Here is a 21,757-nt window from a genome sequence, read left to right as displayed (position 1 = left end):
GAGGTTCAATATAGTTCACTCAAAGGGCAGCTGCTATCCACATGGAAAGGTGCCCTGGAAAGAGGGAGCTGGGCATCATGATGATTGAGGAGTGCAATGGAAAAACATTTTCTGCCCACGCTGACCGTGGAGGAGAGAAGCAGGTTATTGTCTGTGTGGAGTTTACACATTCTCCCCGTGTCTGCATGGTTTCCTCTGGGTGATACTGTTTCCTCCCATAGTCCAAGATGTGTCAGTTGGGTGAATTGACCATGCTAAATTACCCATAGTGCCGAGGGATGTGTAGGCTTGATGGGTTGGCAATGGGAAATGCAAAGGGTATAAGGATAGGGTGGGATGTTCTCTGGAGCGTTAGTATGGACTCGATGGGCTGAATGGCCTGTTTCCACTCTGTAGGGATTCTTTGTGTTTGTTGGTGTCATCATGCTGGAGATGGTAGGGGATGATCTGTCGAATATAAATGCTTGGGGTTAGAGGACATGGGGGGACCCAGTAACTGTATAGAATCTGTCAGACGGAATAATATTTCCATATCGTCACCTTCTGTGGAATTCTGTATACAATTTCCCCTTTTAACCTTATTTCTGCTCTTTTCTCCTTAGTACAGTGCAGTTTGTTACTGACTAAGCTAATTTCCTCCTCTCTGTTTACTGGGATCTGACTGTGTAAAACTTACAGATTCTTTTGTTCAGTTACCTCCCAGGCAGATGAGTTGGCAAGAACTCCACCTCCTTTTGCAGGTAAGTGTTTGATTCTGTCCAATGTGTCATGTTATGAAACCTATCATTATCCATATTTTAACCAGCAAGATTTTACCTTCTATCTACATCCACTGGCTGCACTCCACATTGCAACTTCCTCATGGGAAGAACAGCAGAAACTTGGAGTGTCTTGAAGCCAGAAAGGGAGAGAGATACAGAATGAAAGACTGACTTAAGGAGGGAGTCCCTGACTCCAGGGTTAAGAAAACTGAAGGCACGCCAACCTATTGTGGAGCAAATAAAATTGGTGACACTCGTGACCAGATTAGATATGCATTTTGGTAAAACATACAAGGGCAGGACTTATACAATTGAAACTAGGGCCCTTGTAGTGCTGTAGAACACAGAGACCTAGGGCTTCATTACATGCAGGTCATTCTGCTATACAGTGTGTTTCATTGACGCGAAATCGCTGTAACACAATTGACAAATTGGAGACACCGTTTCTAAAGCGCAAACTTTTAAACATTAACGCAATTACATCGCCAACACTTTCAGCACTATTTCTGAAGCACAATTTTTCTAGAATGCAGGGTTTCACAAGAATATAACCTACCTGCAGATCTTTGAAAGTTGCATTATGGAAAGACATAGTTAAACATAGACCACAGAACAATACAGACCCTTCGGCCCTCGATATTGTGCCGCCCTTTTGACCTATTCTAAGATCAAACTAACCTGCATACCCTTCATTTTACTATCATCCATGTGCAGATCCAAGAGTTGCTTAAATATCCCTAATGTATCTGACTCTACTACCACCACTGGCAGTGCATTCCACACACCCACCACTCTCTGTGTAAAGAACCGACCTCTGACATCTCCCCCAAACCTTCCCCCAATCATCTTAAATTATACCCCCTCATGATAGCCATTTCCGCCCTGGGAAAACGTCTCTGGCTTTCCACTCTATCTATGTCTCTCATCATCTTCTACATCTCTATCAGGTCAGATCTCATCCTTCTTCACTCCAATGAGAAAAGCCCTAGCTCCCTCAACCTTTCTTTATAAGACATGCCCTCCAGTCCTGGCAGCATCCTGGAAATCTCCTCTACACCCTCTCTAAAGCTTCCACTTCCTTCCTATAATGAAGTGACCAGAACTGAACACAATATTCCAAGTGTGGAATAAATAGGGCTCTACAGAGCTGCAGCATAACCTTGTGGCTCAAACTCAATCCCCCTGCACTGAAAGCCAACACACTGTATGCCTTCTTAACAACCCTATCAACTTGGGTGGCAATTTTGAGGGATCTGTGGACATGGATCCCAAGATCCCTCTATTCCTCCGCACTTCCAAGAATCCTGTCTTTAACTCTGCTCTCTGCATTCAGATTCAACCTTCCACAGTGAATTAGTTTACACTTTTCCAGGTTGAACTCCATTTGCTACTTATCAGCCCAGTTCTGCATCCTGGCAATATCTTGTTGCAACCTACAGCAGCCACCACTTCACCAACCTTTGTGTCATTGACAAACTCACTAACCCACTTTCCACTTCCTCATCCAAGTCATTTATAAAAATCACACAGAGCAGAGATCCAAGAACAGATCCCTGAGGAACACCACTGGTCACCAAGCTCCAGACTGAATACTTTCCAACTATCTCTATCTTCTCTGGGCCAGCCAATTCTATATCCAGAAAGCCAGATTTTCCTGTATCCCATGCCTCCTTACTTTCTGAATGAGCCTTTCTGAATGGGGAATCTTATCAAAAGCCTTGCTAAAATCCATGTACGCCACATCTATTGTCTACCTTTATCACTGTGTTTTGTCACATCCTCAAAGAATTCAATAAGGTTTGTGAGGCATGTCCTGCTCCTCATAAAGACATGCTGACTGTCTCTAATCAAACTATGCTTTTCCAAATAATCATAAATCCTGTCTCTCAGAATCCTCTCCAATAATTTGTCCACTGATGTAAGACTGACTGGTCTGTAATTCCCAGGATTATCCCTAGTCCCTTTCTTGAACAAGGGAATAACATTTTGCCATCCTCCAATCATCTGGCACTACTCCAGTGGAGAGTAAGGGTGCAAGGATCATCGCCAAAGGCAGAGCAATCTCTTCCCTCGCTTTCTGTAATAATCTTGGATATATACCATTTAGCTCAGGGGACTTACCTATCTTCATATTTTTCAACATATCCAGTACATCCTCCTTCCTAATATCAACCTTCTTAACAACAAGGTCCCTCTCACTCATGAATACTGAAGCAAAGTATTCATTAAGGACCTCCTCCAATTCCTCCAATTCCAGGCACAAGGTCCTTTCAGTATCCCTGATTGGCGCTACCCTCACTCAGGCCATCCTCTTGCTCCTCACGTAAGTGCAGAACACCTTGGGGTTTTAGATTAGATTCTCTATAGTGTGGAAGCAGGCCCTTCAGCCCAAATAGTTCACATCGACCCACTGAAGAGTAAACCACCCAGACCCATTCCCCCTATTTAACCCTAACTAATGCACCTAACATTAGTTTAGGCAGTTTAGCATGGCCAATTCACCTAACCTGCACATCTTTGAACTGTGGGAGGAAACCAGAGCAGACAGAGGAAACGCATGCAGACATAGGCAGAATGTGCAAACTCCACACAGACAGTCGCTCAAGCCTGGAATCGAACCTGAGGCAGCAGTGCTATTCCTTAATCCTACTGCCAAGGCTTTTTCATGCCCCCTTCCAGCTCTCCTAAGTCCATTCTATGGTTCCTTCCTGGCTACCTTGTTAGCCTCTAGAACACATTTAGCACACTTGCCTTCATTGCTCAGACCTTTGAGTATAGCAGTTGGTATGTCATGTTGAGTTTGTACAGGACATTGGTGAGGCCTCTTCTGGAGTATCATGTCCAGTTCTGGTCACCCTGTTAAAGGAAGGATATTATTGAGCTATCGAGGCTTCAGATGAGATTTACCGGAATGTTGCTGGAAAGGGAAGGTTTGAGTTAGAAGGAGAGGCTAGATAGGCTGGGATGTCTTTCATTGGAGCTAAGGAGGTTTATAAACCTTATAGAGGTTTATAAAATCATGAGGGGCATAGAAAAAGGGGTCTTTTTCCTAGGCTGGGTGCTTTCAAGATTTGGGGGCATATTTTTAAGATGAAATTTAAAAAGGACAGGAATGTCAACTCTTTTAGTGGTTTGTGTGTGGAATGAACTTTCGGAGAAAGTGGCAGATGCGGGTTGAGTTACAACATTTAAAAGACATTTGATAAGTACATCAATAGGAAATGTTTGGAGGGATATAGGCCAAGCAGATGCAGGTGGGACATATGAAGGAGCTTCAAAACCTAGTGCTTCCAAATAAACCTGTTGGACTATAACCTGGTGTTGTGTGATTTTTAACTTTGTCCAGTCAAACTTCCAAATCGGGACTAGTTTAGTTTGGGCTTATGGTTGGCATGGGCTGTTTGGAATGATGACTTTATGACTCTGACTCAGAGCTTTGGAGGTGATTATGGAGAGAGCCAGTAATTTGGGAACACAGATGAGATTTTAAAAAATTGAGCCCCTATTGGTCATTGACCACAGCGGAACAGGACTTACTGTGAATCAGTGTAAAAAAAGCAGAGTTCTGAATAAGCTCGAAGACTGATAGTCAAACATATAGAGCATATGATATCGGAGAACAGCCTCTTCCAGATTAATTTACCTCTTCCTTGTCGGGCAGTAAGAAGGAACTACAGAGCTGGCCTGATGATGACCATGTAATCATTTTCAAATTGTGTCTGATTCAATTTAGTGGGGGGATGTCTTCTGTTTTTACCTGGTCTGGCCGACATGTGACTCCAGAGCCACAGCAACTAGGGATGGGCAATAAATGCTGACTGAGCTACTGATGCCTACATCCCAGGAGTGGGTAAAAAAAATGCTCATTAAGTATTCTAACCTCGTCCTCGCGCTCTCAGCAGATACGGCTCTTTAGTCCCTAATAGCTCCCACTTCTGACTACTCACTTACTATTTTGCTTTTTTGGATTCCCTGTGGTGTTAACTAACATTCTATTCTCATGCCTTCCCTTTGTCAGTCTTAATTTTCTTTTCGCATCTTCTCTGAAGCTTTTGTATTCGATTTGGTTTTCAATAAATAATGCAACTGCTGTTCATCATGCATCCAAATTCTTTTATTTCATCATATTCTTGATGTCCAAGCTCATCCAGGATGCCCTGTTGCTTGTTCCCCGACCTGTCACTCTTGTGATCTCATTGATTATGTCCTGCATTGGCTCTCAGAAGAGTGCCTCACCCAGATGCTCCTCGCTCCCCCTTTAACTCTGCATTTCCCATTGCTGATCCATCTTCTTTGGACTGTGGCAGGAAACTCACACAGACACGGGGAGAATGTGCAAATGCCAATCAGACTGCCACCCAAGAGTGGAATCAATCCCAGGTCCCTGGTGCTGTGAAGCAGCAGTGCTAACCACTGAGCCACCGTGCTGTATGATGAAGTAGTAATTGCTGATCTTGTCTGTCATGAAGACAATAGGTTCTACGGTACAGTGGTTAGCATTGCCGCCTCACAGTGCCAGGGACCCAGGTTCAATTCCAGCCTTGGGCGACTGACTGAAGTTTGCTCATTCTCCCTGTGTCTGCGTGGGTTTCCTCCCACAATCCAAGGGTAGGTAAATTGGCCATGTTAAATTCCCTATAGTGTTCAGGGATGTGTCAGCTAGGTGCATTAGTCAGGAGTAAAAAGTAGGATAATAATAATCTAATCTAATAAAGTAGGAGAATGGGTCTCAGTGGGTCACTCTTCAGAGGGTCAGAGTGGGCCTGTTGGGCCGAAGGGCCTGTTTCCACACTGTAGGGATTCTAATCTATGCTTCCTGATTTCTGTGCTTGGCTCAGATGTGGCTGAGGGGGCTGGCATAGACAGATACCCTCTCCCCCACCCCAAAGCCAGAAAATCATGAGGTTCAAGTCCCTCTCCAGGATTTAAACACAAGTATCAAAGCTGTACTGAGGAAGTGCAGCTGTATTGGATGAGATATAAAGGTCCATGTTTGGGAGGATGCAATAGCTTCCATTGTGCAAGAACCAGGAGCAGGAGTAAGCAGCTCAATGTTTGAGTCAGCTTTGCCAATTTACTTTTTGAAGAAGGGCATCACAAATTATCCCTGCTCTCCTTGCCAATATCAATGAAACAGATTATCTGGATGCCATCATGTTGCTGTGTGTGAGAGATTGCTTTGCATATTTTAGCTGCCACGTTTTCTAACGTTATCACTCTTTCAAAGCACCCTATTGGCTGTAAAACAGTTTGAGACTTTGGGTGATTGTGACAGGGGCTATATAAATACAAGGATTTCCTTTTATTGTTCTATGTCCAACTCAACTCTAATTTATTTGCATCCCAATTATTTCCAGACCTTGTTCTTGGACTAAGTCGACTAAAATAAAGTCACTGTGCGGAAAACTGGGGACAGAATGTAATTGTTTAAAACCAAGATTCCATTATATCTGCACATTTGATGAGGAGGAAGATCCATGCTTGGTCTTGACCTGTGTAACATCTTGGTACTGTATATCAAAATATCCAGTAATCATCACAGATTTATGAATCAGCAGTGAACAGGTACAGAGGCAAAAGATTTTCAGTTTAGAAAGTCAACACAGTTTTGTGCATGGGTAATTGTGTCTCACTAACTTGATTGAGTTTTTTGAAGAAGTGACAAAGAAGATTGATGAAGACAGAGCAATGGATACTGTCTATATGGACTTCAGCAAGGTGTTTGACAAGATTCTGCATGGTAGATTGGTTAACAAGGTTAAACTACATGGAATACAGGGACAACTGGCCATTTGGATACAAAATTGGCTTGAAAATAGGAGATAGAAGTGGGGTAGTGCAGGGTTGCTTTTCAAACTGTGCCAAATGCTGGCAAATGGGTCGAGATCAGTTTATGATTTCTGCTTGGTGTGTCCGTGTTGTATGATGATGTGTTGGCCCAGGCTTGGTGGGCTGAAGGACCTGTTTCTGTGCTGTACTGTTATTTGTGAATATTTATATTATATTTGAATCTGTGCAAGGTCCAGTGAGTTGTCTGAAAAAGATGACATCTCCAATATTGTCAGTTATTCAGCAATTTACATGAAATATCTGAGGCAGACATCATGTGTTAGATATTGCCACCCAACTCTACTTTACTGCGTGCAGAGTATTATTCCTGCCCACATTTTTTCTTCCTGTATCAGACTGCACCATGGGAAATAGGACTGGCCATTCACTTGTACTCTGTTTCAAACCTTTTCTACTTGTGAGTACATTTCAATTTCTCATCTTATAACATTTGTCCAATAAATTATGTAGTGGAAATCATGTTTGATGGACATGATGAAGTTTTTTTAAAGCTGTTACTAAGAAAATTGATCAAGGAGAGCCAATGGATATTTAGTTTTCCAGAAGGTTTTTGGTAAAGTCCCACAGGATGCTGGTTAGAACAGTTAAACCACATGTGATCGGAGGTAATGTACTAGCATGGGTCAATGATCGTATAACAGATAGAAAACAGAGTAGGAATAAATGAGTTATTCTAGCATCAGTAGACTGTGATTAGTGGGGTATTGCACAGATCAGTTATTGGGGTCCCAGCTGTTCGCAATTTATATCAATGATTTGGTCCAAATTCGGTATTTCCAGATTTGTAGGTGGTACAAAGCTAAATGGGAGTGTGTTGTGAGGAAGATGTAAAGCAGTTTCAGATTTCGACAGGCTTAGTAAACGGACAAGAATATGGCAGATGAATACAATGTTGAAAAATGTGAAGTTATCTAATTTAGTCAGAGAAACAGAAGTATGAGCAGTAAGAGGTTGGAAAGTGTCAATGTACAAAATAGTCTGGGTATCCTTGTTGATACATCAGTGAAGGCTAACATACAGGTGCAACAAGCTATTAGGAAGCCGAATGGAATATTTGTTGCACGAGGATGGGAGTACATAGTGGTCATGGGCAGCACGGTAGCTCAGTGGTTAGCACTGCTGCCTCACAGTACCAGGGACTTGGGTTCGATTCCCACCTTGGGCAACTGTCTGTGTGGAGTTTGTACATTCTCTCTGTGTCTGTGTGAGTTTCTTAAAGATGTGCAGGTCCGTTAGGCGCATCAGTCAGAGATATATATAATATATATATATATATATATAGAGAGAGAGAGAGAGAAAAAGAAAATGGGCCTGGGTAGGTTACTCTTCGAAGGGTTGCTGTGTTCTTAGAACATAGAACAAAACAGCGCAGAACAGGCCCTTTCAGCCCTTGATGTTGCGCCAACTGTGATCTATTCTCAGCTCATCCCCCTACACTATCCCAAAATCATCCATGTGCTTATCTAAGGAATGTTTAAATCTCCCTAATGTGACTGACCTGTTGGGTTGAAGGGCCTGTTTACATAGTGTAGGGAATCTAATCTGGTCTGGATAGAGTATATATGGAGGAGCTGTTTCCACTTGGAAAAGCAAAAAAAAACAATGAGAGAACATAGATGTAAAGTGATATACAAGTGAAGCTAGGGTGAAACAAGTCTGGAGATGTTGGGGTTGTCCTTCTCAGAATGGAGAAAGCTATGTGGAAACTTGAGAAGGGTGGCACGGTGGCTCAGTGGTTAGCACTGCTGCTCATAGCACCAGGGTCCCAGGTTCAATTCCAACCTCGGGCGACTGTCTGTGTGGAGTTTGCACATTCTCCCCGTGTCTGCGTGGGTTTCCTCCGGGTGCTCCAATTTCCTCCCACAGTCCAAAGAGGTGCAGGTCAGGTGAATTGGCCATGCTAAATTGCCTATAGGTTAGGTACGGTAGTCAAAAGGAAATGGGTCTGGGTGGGTTACTCTTCGAAGGGTCAGTGTAGATTTGTTGGTCCGAAGGGCCTGTTTCCACACTGTAGGGAACCTAATCTAATTGTGGATGGTTTTGATTGTGTAAGTGGGAAGAGTCTATTTTTGGTGGGAAAAGAATGGAAGATAATTGCAGACTGAAAGTGTAAAGAGTAGTTTTCATCAGCAGGCCACTGTGATGTGGGAAGTGTTGCCTGGAAGACTAGTGCAGACAAGCTCAGTAACAAGCTTCATAAGGCAATTGGATAAATAGTTGAATTGGAGAAGGGAAAAGAGAAGAGTGAGAGATAATCAGCAACACTATCCATCAGCCAGCACAGGATCATTGTGCCAAAGGGCTCCTGACATATGCTGCCTGCTCCTATGAAACATTATAGAAGAGTAGGCCATGTCTGATCATCAAACTCAGTCCCTTGTTTGCACGTCCTCCCCAAACACTTCGATTCCTTTATCCCGAACAGCTATATCTTCTTGAAAACATTCAATGTTTACCCTCATCAGATTTCTGTTTAGAGAATTCCACTCTCTGGGTGAAGAGATTCCTCCTCATCTCAGTCCAAGATGGCCCTTCGTCTGGACTCCCCTGTCATCAGGAACATCCTTCTTGCATTTTGCCTGTCTAATCCAGTTTCTCTCAGCTCTCCCTCTCATTGTTCTGAACCCCTCTCAATGTAGACCTAACCGATCCAGTCTCTCTTCATACATCAGTCCTGCCATCCCAGGAATCAGTGTGGTCAACTTTTGCTGCACTCCCTCTCCAGCCAATATTCCGGGTATTAAAGGAAGAGTGGGGATTGTTTAATTCTCCTTCCAGAAGCAGTGTGTGCTGGTTGAAGGTGTCAGTGATCTTAAGGTGCTCACCTAATGGTGAATTGTGATTTTGAGAATTTGCAGTTGTGTCTTTGACCTGCTACTACGACACTGCTGACAGTGGAAGAGACTGTCCCTGCTTTGACAATAAATCTGGAGATATACTCAATTCAAATCTACTGTGCATGTTATGTCACTGCTTAAGTAGCAGAGGGTGGTAGAGAGCCAAGGAAAGGAGGACATTATGTGGCCAGGAGTCAGGAAGAGTCCTGGCAGTGGCATGAAACTGAGCATGTGCAAATGACATCATCTTTACCTGCAGGCTTGTCTATTAAGCAAATCTGATTGAGATTTTCAGAAAAGTGAAATTGGTATAATTTAATATCATATTATAATAATAATGTTATAATAAGTTGGTCCTTACAAACCTACATGACGTTCAGAATTCTGTCTTAAAGGAAGACACAGTGAGAATCAAGTGGTTCCCGTGAACAGAATGGATGATCTTACACTTTACATCATCCTCCTGTTTTCTGAAATCTTATCCCTACTGGCTATAGTTTCAAGATCATTTTTCCCTCAGCCAATCTCATTCAGGGGATCAATTCAATTTGCTCCAGCATTTCCAGTTGAAAATGATATAATAATTTGATCCTGAGCAAAACGCTGGATACTCACTGAGGGACAGGTCACATTTAACAATGTCATTATACAATACACATTGCTGCCTGTGAATGATTTCTACAACTCACAAATAATAAACGGAGAAAATTATAGGCTTGATGGTGTCGGTGGAAGTGTATGCTGTTTGAGAGTCAGTGTCTGGGAGACTGCAACCTATTTAAGAGTCAGTGTAAATGGGACTGTACCTGTGTGAGAGTCAGTGTCTGTGGGACTGCTGTTTGAGAGTCGGTGCCTGTGGGACTGTAACCTGTCTAAGAGTCAGTGCCAGTTGAGAGTCAGTGTCTGTGTGACTCTAACTGTTCGTGAATCAGAATCTGTGGGATTGTAAACTTTTGGAGAGGCAGTATCTATCGGACTGTAACCTGTTTGAGAATAAAGTGTCTGGGAGATGTACTTGTTTGAGAGTCAGTGTCTTGTGGGACTGTATCAGTTCGTGAATCAGTATCTGTGGGAACCTGTTTGAGAATCAGTGTCAGTTGGACTGTAACCTGTTGAGAGTCAGTGTAAATGGGACTATAACCTGCTTGAGAGTTAGTGTCTGTGAGATGTACCTGTTTGAGACTCAATGCCTGTGGATTGTAACCTGCGTGAGAGTCAGTGTCAGTGGGACTGTACCTGTGTGAGAGTCAGCTTCTGTGGGTCTGTAACCTATTTAAGAATCAATGTCTGTGGGACTGTAACTTGTTTGTGAATCAACGTCTATGGGATTGTAACCTGTTTGAGAGTTAAAAGTGTAGTGCTGGGAAACATAGCCAGTCAGGCAGCTGCCGAGAAGCAGGAGGGTCAACGTTTTGAGCGTAAGCTCTTCATCAGGAATGTGGCCACATTCCTGATATAGAGCTTATGCCCGAAGCATCGACTATTCTGCTCCTCGGGTGCTGCCTGACTGGCTGTGCTTTTCTAGTGCCACACTTTTTGACTCTAATCTCCAGCATCTACAGTCCTCACTTTCTCCCTGTAGCTGTGTGAGCATCAAGTGTCTGTGATATTTACCTTTGTGAGAGTCAAGTATCTTTGGGACTGTAATATGTTTGAGAGAGTGTCTGTGGGACTGTAACCTGTTTGAGAGCGAGTGTCTGTGGGACTATAATCTGGTCTCTGTCGAGCAGTATCCCAGAAAATGTCACAGTTTGTGGTACTGTATCCCAGTGACTGTCAGTGTGTGTGGGACTGTTTCCCAGTGACAGTGTGTGTGTGGGACTGTATCCCAGTGACAGTGTATGTGTGGGACTGTATCCTAGTGATAGTGTGTGGGGGGGACTGTATCCCAGTGACAGTGTGTGTGTGGGACTGTATCCCAGTGACAGTCAGTGTGTGTGGATCTGTATTCCAGTGACAGTCAGTGTGTGTGGGACTGTATCCTAGTGACAGTCAGCATGTGTGTGGGACTGTATCCCAGTGACAGTCAGTGTGTGTGTGGGACTGTATCTCAGTGACAGTCAGTGTGTGTGGGACTATATTCTAGTGACAGTCAGCATGTGTGTGACACTGTATCCCAGTGACAGTCAGCATGTGTGTGGGACTGTATCCCAGTGACAGTCAGCATGTGTGTGGGAATGTATCCCAGTGACAGTCAGCGTGTGTGTGGGACTGTATCCCAGTGATAGTCAGTGTGTGTGGCACTGTATCCTAGTGACGGTCAGTTTGTATGGGTGTGCATCCTAGTGACAGTCATTGTGTGTGGTATTATTTCCTAATGACAGTCAGTGTGTGTAGGGTTGTATCCCAGTTTGAGTCAGTGAGTGTGATCGATCCCCACCTGACTGAATGTAAATCTTTCTGAACTGTTTCTGACATTGTTTTTTCTCTCTCATTATGCAGCCATTAAAGCAGCCATCCTGATTCAGGGCTGGTATCGTCGCTATGTGGCACGAATGGAGATGAGGCGTCGCTACACATGGAGCATTTTTCAATCTATCGAGTATTCAGGAGAGCAAGACCAGTTACAGGTAAACAGCATTCTCACTGAATAATCCTCGTCATCATTGTATGATTGCCTAGCAACCTGTACTCAAACCGAACAAGACCCTGGGACCAAATGAGATGCATCTCAGGACATTGATGGATAAAAGAGAGAAAATTGTGGAGATACAAGTCCTGATTTTCCCATCTTCCTTTGACTCAGGGCATTGCCAGAGTACTGGAGATACATGCAAAGATCACCCCTGGTTAAAAACGGGAATAAGGATATGCCCAGCAACTACAGTTTGTCCTCAGTAGTGAGAACATTCTCTAAAGTGATAAGTTATGACAAAACTGCAAGTCAGCATTTTGGGAAAGCAAATCTTAGCAGGACTTATACACTCAAGGGACTGTTGCTGAACAAAGAGACCTTTGAGTGCAGGTTCATAGCTCCTTGAAAGTGGAGTTGCAGGTAGATAGGATAGTGAAGAAGGCGTTTGGTATGCTTTCCTTTATTGAGTATTGAGTACAGGAGTAGGGAGGTCATGTTGCAGCTGTACAGGACATTGGTTAGGCCACTGTTGGAATATTGCGTGCAATGCTGGTCTCCTTCCTACCCGAAAGATGTTGTGAAACTTGAAAGGGTTCAGAAAAGATTTACAAGGATGTTGCCGTGGTTGGAGGATTTGAGCTATAGGGAGAGACTGAACAGGCTGGGGCTGGTTTCCCTGGAGCGTCGGAGGCGGAGGGGTGACCTTATAGAGGTTTACAAAATGATGAGGGGTCTAGATAGGATAAATAGACAAAGTTTTTCCCCTGGGGTCGGGGAGTCCAGAACTAGAGGGCATAGGTTTAGGATGAGAGGGAAAAGATATAAAGAGACCTAAGGGGCAACTTCTTCATGCAGAGGGTGGCACGTGTATGGAATGAGCTGTCAGAGGATGTGGTGGTACAATTGTAACATTTAAGAGGCATTTGGATGGGTATATGAATAAGAAGGGTTTGGAGGGATATGGACCGGGCACTGGCAGGTAGGACTAGATTGGGTTGGGATATCTGGTCGGTATGGACAGATTGGACCGAAAGGTCTGTTTCCATGCTGTACATCTCTATGACTCTATTTGGACAAATACATTTGTCAAAGTGTGGGTTTGTATTTAACTAACTCATTGGGGGCTTTTTCCTTCAGATAGCAGAGAAAGTTGATGTGGGTAATGCTGTAAATGTGGTGTATGTGGATTTCCAAAAAAAAGCACTCAATAGACTTATGAAGAAGGTCATTGCTCCTGGTAAATAAAAGGACAGTGATAATGTGGATATCAAACTGGCTGAGTGATGGGAACAGACAGATAGTCAATGAATTTTTTGGGGGGCTGGAAGAAAGTTTGTCGTGAGTTCCTCAGAGGTTGGTCTTAAGCCCCACCTTATTTTGCATGTACTAAGGATCTTTTCAGCTCTGATCTCCAGCATCTGCAGTCCTCACTTTCTCCTAATGATCTTGAGCCTGGTGTACAGGGAATAATCTCAAAATTTCATGGATGACATGAAACCTGAAAGCATTGTGAACTGCGAGGAAGATAATGTAGACAAGGATTGACAAAGAAAAAGATAGTTCCACGTATGAGACAATCTGGAACAAGAGGTCATCGTTTTAGGATGAGGGTAGCAGTTTAGAACAGGGTTGAGGAGGAATTACTTCTCTTAAAGGGTCGAGTTGATGTGGAGTTCATGACCCCAGAGTGTGGTGGATGCTGGGACATTGAATAACTTTAAGGAGGAAATAGAATTTTAATTGGTAACAGATTGAAGAGTGATGGAGAGCAGGAAACAATATGGAATGAAGGCCATGATTGTATTAAATGTTTGAATAGTCTTGAGGTTCTGAATGACGTATTCCTGCTATATTCTTATGTTCAAATGTTCTTACATTCTAATGGTTGGTGGAGGAGTAACACAAATGGCAGATGACGTTCAACACAGAATAGTGAAGCGATCCATTTTGTAGGAGAGATGGTAGAAAATATCTCCAAAGCGGTGCAGTCACAGAGGATCTGGATGTCTATATGTATAAGTCCCCGAGGGTGACGAAATTTGTTGACAGTACAGTGAAGCACACTGTATCCTTGGCTTTATCCACTGGCCCGAAGACATAGAGCATCAGGCGACATCACTGGACTCATAATCCACAGGCTGAGGATAATTTTGTGGTGGCATGGATTCAATTGCCACTGGAGGAATTAAAATTCCACTCAGAACTCATAAATCTGAAATTATAAACTATTTTTGATAAAAAAATCCATCTGCTTCACTAATGTCCTTTAAAGAAGGGAATCTACCATCCTTTCCCAGTTTGGCATAAACATGACACCCCACCCATAGCAATGTGTTTAACTACTTTCTGAAATGGACCTTGTGACACAGTCAGTTCAGTAGTTTGCCATTGCCTTCATGACTTACTGGAGATACTCTTACTACTATCCTAGATATTAGAAGGATATAAAGGCTGATAATCAACCTTCGTGGCCAACAAATCCTGGCGTGGCCCTCCAATCTGCAGCTCCTGGCCCAGAGGCAGGAGCACTGCCACAAAACCTCCCATTTTGGTGTTGTTCTTAAGTTATGTTTTGTAAGTTGCTCAGAGAATCTGCATGTCCTTTCAGTAATATGAAGAACTGTACACAGTGCTCCAAGTGCAGTCTTAACATGGTTTTATGCAGGGTTAACTGGATTGCCCTCACCACTATAAAGGGATGTCTGCTTAGGTAAGTGCAGCATATACAATTGTAAATCATATTATTAATTATGGCATTGGTGCCAAAGTTGTCACGAAAGGACAAGGCTGAGTCTAACTTTGTACTACAGAGTAATGATTCAACAATTATCCCATTTTGTAAATGCACTAAGGACAGTCTTTTGAACTCTGTGCAGTCTTTAATTTAAATTCCAGCGTTGGTTTTGTGAAATGATGTTGGGTTGAAGCCCAGTTGCGCGCTGTGGTACAGAAGTTCTTGCAGATGCTGGGTGACGTAGGCTGTCTTTGATAACCTGAGCTGTGTCCTTCATTTCCAGCTGTCCCACTTCTTTACGTTTCTAATGAACCACTACATGCAGCCTGGTGAGACAGGCAGTGGTGAGTAACAAACATCTTCTGGCAATTTTCTTCATGTTTGAAAGCATCAAAGGGATATTGTTTAAAACAAAATTAAGGCATTCCAGATGGATGTGCATTTTTACAACTGTTTTGAAGTGTATTCCTTTATATTCTGCTATAAATATTTTGAGAGCGAATGACTTGATAACTACCTGAGATGTGATTTCCTAAAGTAATTTTTTTACGTTTATGGATCACTGCTTTGCTGAGTGTTTTAGACACTGGACAAATTTTTACCTTAATTATATTATGGAAAGAAATCACAGAAAGTTAGCTGAAATGGTTTAAACAGCAGAGTGAATATTTTAACCATATTGGTTTTGCAGCATAATAGCATCCCATAATGCCGATAATGGGAAGCTCTGGCACATAGATAGCAAGGAAGAGTGAGTACATACACACAGACATACACATGAATTAGGAGCAGGAGGAAACTATTCAGTTCCTCAAGCCTGCTCCACTGTAGAATAAGATCTGATATTAACCTCAACTATATATTCCTGCATGTTTTCAGTGACCTTTCACCTCTTTGTCTATCAAGAATCCATCTACAACAACCTTAAAAATATTTAAGGACTTGACCTCCACTGGCTTTTGAGGCAAAGTGTTCCAGACACTTCTAGAGAGGGAATTATTTATCCTCGTCTCAGGTTTAAATGGGCAAGCCCAGATTTTTAAACAGTGACCCCCTTGGTTCTAGATTCTGCCACAGGAGGAGACCGTCCTCTCCACATCCGCCTGGTCAAAAATCCCTCAGGAACTTATAGACCTGTTAGTCTGACCTCAGTGGTGGGAAAAATGCTGGAGTCAATTATAAAGGATGAAATTACGACACATCTGGAGAGCAGTAACAGGGTAGGTCAGAGTCAGCATGGATCTATGTAGGGGAAATCATGCTTGACTGATCTTCTGGAATGTTTTGAGGATATAACTCTGAAGATGGAGATCCAGTGGATGTAGTGTACCTGGACTTTCAGAAAGCCTTTGATAAAGTCCCACATAGTAAAATTAGGGCATATGGTATTAGGGGCAAAGTACTGACTTGCATTGAAAATTGGTTGGCTGACAGGAAGGAGAAAGTGAGGACTGCAGATGCTGGAGATCAGAGCTGAAAATGTGTTGCTGGAAAAGCGCAGCAGGTCAGGCAGCATTCAAGGAGCAGGAGAATCGACGTTTCAGACATGAGCCCTTCTTCAGGAATGGCAGTCGGTGACCAGTGGAGTACCGCAGGGATCAATGCTGGGACTGCAGCTTTTTACAATGTACACTAATGTTATCGATGAAGGTATTAAAAGAAATACTAACAAATTTGCTGATGACACAAAGCTGGGTGGCAGGGTGAAATGTGAGGAGGATATTAGGAGAATACAGGGTGACCTGGACAGGTTAGGTGAGTGGACGGATGCATGGCAGATGCAGTTTAATGTGGATAAATGTATGGTTATCCACTTTGGTGGCAAGAACAGGAAGGTAGATTACTACCTAAATGGAGTCAAGTTAGGTAAAGGGGCAGTACAGCGAGATCTTGGTGTTCTTGTACATCAGTCAATGAAAGCAAACATGCAGGTACAGCAGGTAGTGAAGAAAGCTAATAGCTTGCGGGTCTTCATAACAAGAGGGATTGAGTATAGAAGCAAAGAGGTTCTTCTGCAGCTGTGCAGGGCCCTGGTGAGACCGCACCTGGAGTACTGTATGCAGTTTTGGTCTTCAAATTTGAAGAAAGACATTCTGGCTATTGTGGGAGTGCAGCAAAGTCAATTCCTGGAATGGCAGAACTATCTTATGCTGAAAGATTGGAGCGGCTGGGCTTGTATACACTTGAGTTTAGAAGACTGAGAGGGGATCTGATTGAGATGTATAAGATTATTAAAGGATTGGAAACTCTGGAGGCAGGAAGCCTGTTTCCGCTGATGGGTGAGTCCCAAACCATAGGACACAGTTTAAAAATAAGGGGTAGGCCACTTAGAACAGAGTTGAGGAGAAACCTCTTCACCCAGAGAGTGGTGAGTGTATGGAATGCTCTGCTCCAGAAGGCTGTGGAGGCCAAGTCTCTGGATACTTTCAAGAAAGAGTTAGATGGAGCTCTTAAGGATAGTGGAATCGAGGGTTATGGGGATAAGGCAGGAACAGGACGCTGATTATGGATGATCAGCCATGATCATAATGCATAGAAGGGCTGAATGGCCTACTTCTGCACCTATTGTCTATTAAGTTTTTCAATCAGGTTGCCTCTTGGTACTAACCTCCAGTAGTTGATAGCTTGCCCTGCCCAGCCATTCCACATCAGACAAGTCCCCAACCCTGCTCATACCCCCATGTGAAGGGAAAGGGATAAGGGAGAAGGATTATTCCCATGAGCAACCAACCAAAGAGGGATCATGTCAGGGATCTTTACTCTTTTTAATTTATAGAGTCATACAGCACGGAAACAAATCCTTCAGTCCAACCAGTCCATAACAACCATAGTCCCAAACTAAACTAGTCCTACCTGCCTGAGCTTGGCCCAGATCTGTCCAAACTTTCTTATTCATGTACTTATCTAAATGTCACTTAAATGTTGTAACTATCCATGCATCTTCTGGAAACTCCTCTGTGTAAAAGAGTTGCTTTTTGTGTTTTTTAAAAAATCTTTATCCTTTTGCCTTAAAGATATATTCCCTAGCCTTGAAAACCCCACTCTAGGGTAAAGGCACCAGCTATTCACCTTATCTATGCCCTTGATGATTTTATAAACCTCTAAAAGGTTACCCCTCAATCTCCCAACCTATCCAACCTCACCTTGTAACTCAAATCCTCCATTCCTAGCAAAGTCTTGACAAATGTTTCCTGAGCCCTCTCCAGTTTAATAATATCCTTCCTGTAGCAGGGCAACTAGAACTGGACACAATACTCTAGAAGAGATCTCACCAACATCCTATACAACCTCAACATAACATCCCAACTCCTATACTCAAAGGTCTGAGCAATGAAGGCAAGCTTGTGGATACATACGACGCAAATTTCAAAGAATTATGAATCTGAACCTTCATGTCTCTCTGTTCCATACCACTACCTTCTTTTGTGGGATATAAGTGTGCCCGGCAAGGGCGGTATTTGTTTCCCATCCCTAACTGCCCTTGAACTGACTGGCTTGCCACTTCAAAAGACAAGACCTGTTTTGTAAGGTAGGAATGCTTCTGAGAGAGTTAACGTTAGAAACTGTTTTAAGCTCTGTCCAATCTTATGATGTGGGAGAATGCAGAACTGGCAGCTATATTTTACGAAAATAAAGGGGATGCTCATTTAAGACAGAGAATATTGCCTTTGGTCAGAGAGAGTTGTGAGTCTTTGGAAGTCTGTTCACATTCTACTGTTTCCATCCCACATTCTTACACATTATTTTCACCCTAAAAATGGTAGCACAATCGCTCAGTGGTTAGCACCGCTGCCTCACAGTGCCAGGGATCCAGGTCCGATTCCAGCCTGGGGTGACTGTCTGTATGGAGTTTGTACATTCTCCCCGTGTCTGCTTGGGTTTCCTTGGATCCTCCAGTTTCCTCCCAAAATCAAAAGATGTGCAGGTCAGGTGAATTGGCCATGGCAAATTGCCCATAGTGTTAGGTGCATTAGTCAGAAGGAAATGAGTCTGGTGGGTTATTATTCAAAGGGTCAGTTTGGACTTGTTGGGCTGAAGGGCCTGTTTCTACACTGTATGGAATCTAATCTAAAAAAACACATCCAATGCCTCAATTGAACTGCCTCCACCACATTTCCAGGCAGTGTGTTCCATTGCCCTCGTCCCCAAGTGGAATACCTTTGGGGCAGAGAGGGATAGGTTTGTGAGTAATGGGAGGGGGTGTGAAGGGGTGTTGAAAGGTTACTGAGTTAGGTGAGAATGTGGATTTGAGGCTCAGCCATGATCTTACTAAATGGGTGAGCAGGCCTGAGGGACCTCCACCAGCTCTTAATTTGTATCATTGTATGTTATCAAGGTTTGAGTGGGAATGAGGGGAACACTGGGGGACCTCATTGAGTGAAGGTCTATTTCCACCAGTCTCCTCAAAGCTAGATCCACTGCCATTGCTTAGACTACTGTGACGTAAGCCCATGGTTCGGAAGAGGAATGGCTGTGCCATTCCTCCAGTTTGCAGCACCCAATCCTGTGAATCCTCCCCCCAAACCCAATCGTACATGTTATTCCACTCCCTTTCACAATTCTGTTTAATAGTAGCTGTTCACAATCACTCATTGGAATCAAATGTTCCCAATGTGTCCCCCACATTGTACTCATGTGTCTCAGGTTTTACAACAAGGGTAAATGTGCTGCAAGCATCATTTTAACAAGAAACCAATGAGACTGAAAACTCACAGGAGATAGAGACAACTTTGGAAAAAACTTCAATGTGTCTTTGAGCATTTTTGAGAATAATAGAGTGACACCTGGATAAACATTACATTGTGAAATCGACAGAAAAAAATGGCATTCCGGCCATCATGTCAGCAAATGAATCAATAACATCATCAGAATTGATATTTCTTGCCATCTCACTTGCAATATTTAAAATTGTGAAATCATTCTCAGTTTATAATCCCTCTCAGATGATTCTTACAAAGTCCTTTCGCAAACGGAAGCTGATCATGAATCATCTGAGAGGGATTGTGAGCAAGGAAAGATCAGTTGGTTTAGCAAAGTTCTCAAAGTTTGGGAGAAGATTTGTAGCTTGGGTGCTCGTTGTTGTGGTTCTGTTCCCTGAGCTGGGAATTTGTGTTGCAGACGTTTCGTCCCCTGTCTATGTGACATCCTCAGTGCTTGGGAGCCTCCTGTGAAGCACTTCTGTGATCTTTCCTCTGGCATTTGTAGTGGTTTGTACCGACCACTGCAGCGGACAGCTGAAACTGACAACTGGAAGCGGCAGATTCAAACCACCACAAATGCTGGAGGAAAGATCACAGACACGCTTCACAGGAGGCTCCCAAGCACTGAGGATGTCACCTAGACAGGGGACGAAACGTCTGCAACACAAATTCCCAGCTCAGCGAACAGAACCATAACAATTAGCAAAGTTCTGCTTAAATTAGATTCCCTACAGAGGCCCAACAAGCCCACACTGACCCTCTGGAGAGTAACCCACCCAGCCCCATTTCCCTCTGACTAGTGCACCTAACACTATGGGCAATTTAGCATGGCCAATTCACCTGACCTGCACATCTTTGGACTGTGGTAGGAAACTCACGCAGACACGGAGAGAATGTACAAACTCCACACAGGCAGTCACCCAAAGCTGGGATCGAACCTGGGTCCCTGGTTCAGCAGTGCTAACCACTGAGCCACCATGCCACCCCATCTCACTCTCCCCCAACCCTAGATCCCCCTCCAAGGTGCTGCTCTTTATTGGACCTACCTTGCCCTTTTCTCTTGGAGGGGACAAATAGCTTTGTTCATTGCCCTTCCATAATCTCCAGTCTCCTGCCTCAAAGCCTGGCAGGTTTGAGCTTGTGTGATACACAGGACTTCTTGTGTCTATAATAAGACACTCACCATAATTTGAGAAGTGTCAATGGCTACAAATCACAGTAATTGCTGCTTACACGCACTTGAATCTCTCAGCAAACACCAAACAGCTGTATTCTCGTGAACATGACCCAGTATCTTTAACCCCTTCATGGATCTACCTTTGCTGATCTGTGGTGAACCACTGAGTTAAATTTCAACAAACATATAGTTATTTGACACAATCGGTTGATGTGCAAATTGATGTTGTAAGATTCTCATGTTGTTTTGCAATTCTGTTGTGTTTCTGCATAAATGAACAGTGTAAGAGTTGGTAAACTGTGCTGAGGGGCTGCCATTCTGGTGTATGGATGCGGTGTTCAGAGGGGAGCTATTGGGTTCTAATACATTTCAGTTAAGCACTGACCCCCTTCTTCCCTAGAGGCTGGTGGGATGAATGTGACTGTGCCACTGTGTAGTTCTACCAATGTTCCTGAGCTACCCAGGAGTGCTCCTGCCTCTGTCTACTGACTAGGTAGAAAGAAAAAGGAACCCATTATGGGAGTGTTCCAAGTATTGGCAGAATATTACAGAGTTCTTGCCTATGGGTTTGTTGGAAGGTTTTGGAGGGAGGAGAGTCACAGAGGGGAGAGGCCTGTCTGATACCTCTGACAGCTTTCAAGCGGCCTTCTCTCCCACCAGTCCTGACATGGTTTTCCAGGGCTGGGGCAAGGATGGAAGTGTCGAGCCGAGACTGGCCTGCCCATCCCCCCCCTCAACGCAGGCTCTTCACTGAGTGATCATTGGCCAGTCAAGCGCCAATTTCTGCCAGACCTCCATTGTGAGACTAGAGCTCAAGGGGATTGGGAATGGGGGGGTGAGAGATCAAGTGGTAATTACCCGCCCAGACTGTCCAACCAAACCTCTCTCCAAGCCTCACTTCCCCACTCCACTCTGTGAGGTGATGGCCTAACGATGACCACAGAATCCTGGTCATGTCCTGGGGATCTGGGTTCAAATCCGACCATGGCAGAAGGTTGGATTTGCATTCAGTTCAACTATGAGTCTAATGATTACCATGAAACCATTGCCAGTTGTCGGAGAAACTCATCTGGTTCACTACTGTCCTTCGAGGAAGGAAGCCGCCATCTGTACCTGGTCTGGC

At 43.7% G+C, this 21,757-nt stretch overlaps 1 protein-coding gene across 1 annotated transcript in view; it reads left to right on the top strand.

The window, feature by feature from the left end:
- ppef1 (protein phosphatase, EF-hand calcium binding domain 1) overlaps positions 1-21,757 on the top strand; it is an 83,207-nt gene that overhangs the window by 12,032 nt on the left and 49,418 nt on the right. The window contains exons 2-3 of the mRNA XM_060833245.1: positions 11,891-12,018; positions 15,041-15,101. Coding sequence (XP_060689228.1) covers positions 11,891-12,018; positions 15,041-15,101 — 189 coding nt within the window. The remainder of the gene's footprint in view (positions 1-11,890; positions 12,019-15,040; positions 15,102-21,757) is intronic.

Source organism: Hemiscyllium ocellatum, chromosome 12 (genome assembly GCF_020745735.1).
Source record: "Hemiscyllium ocellatum isolate sHemOce1 chromosome 12, sHemOce1.pat.X.cur, whole genome shotgun sequence".
NCBI lineage: Eukaryota > Metazoa > Chordata > Chondrichthyes > Orectolobiformes > Hemiscylliidae > Hemiscyllium > Hemiscyllium ocellatum.
This window is presented reverse-complemented; position numbering and strand designations above follow the sequence as displayed.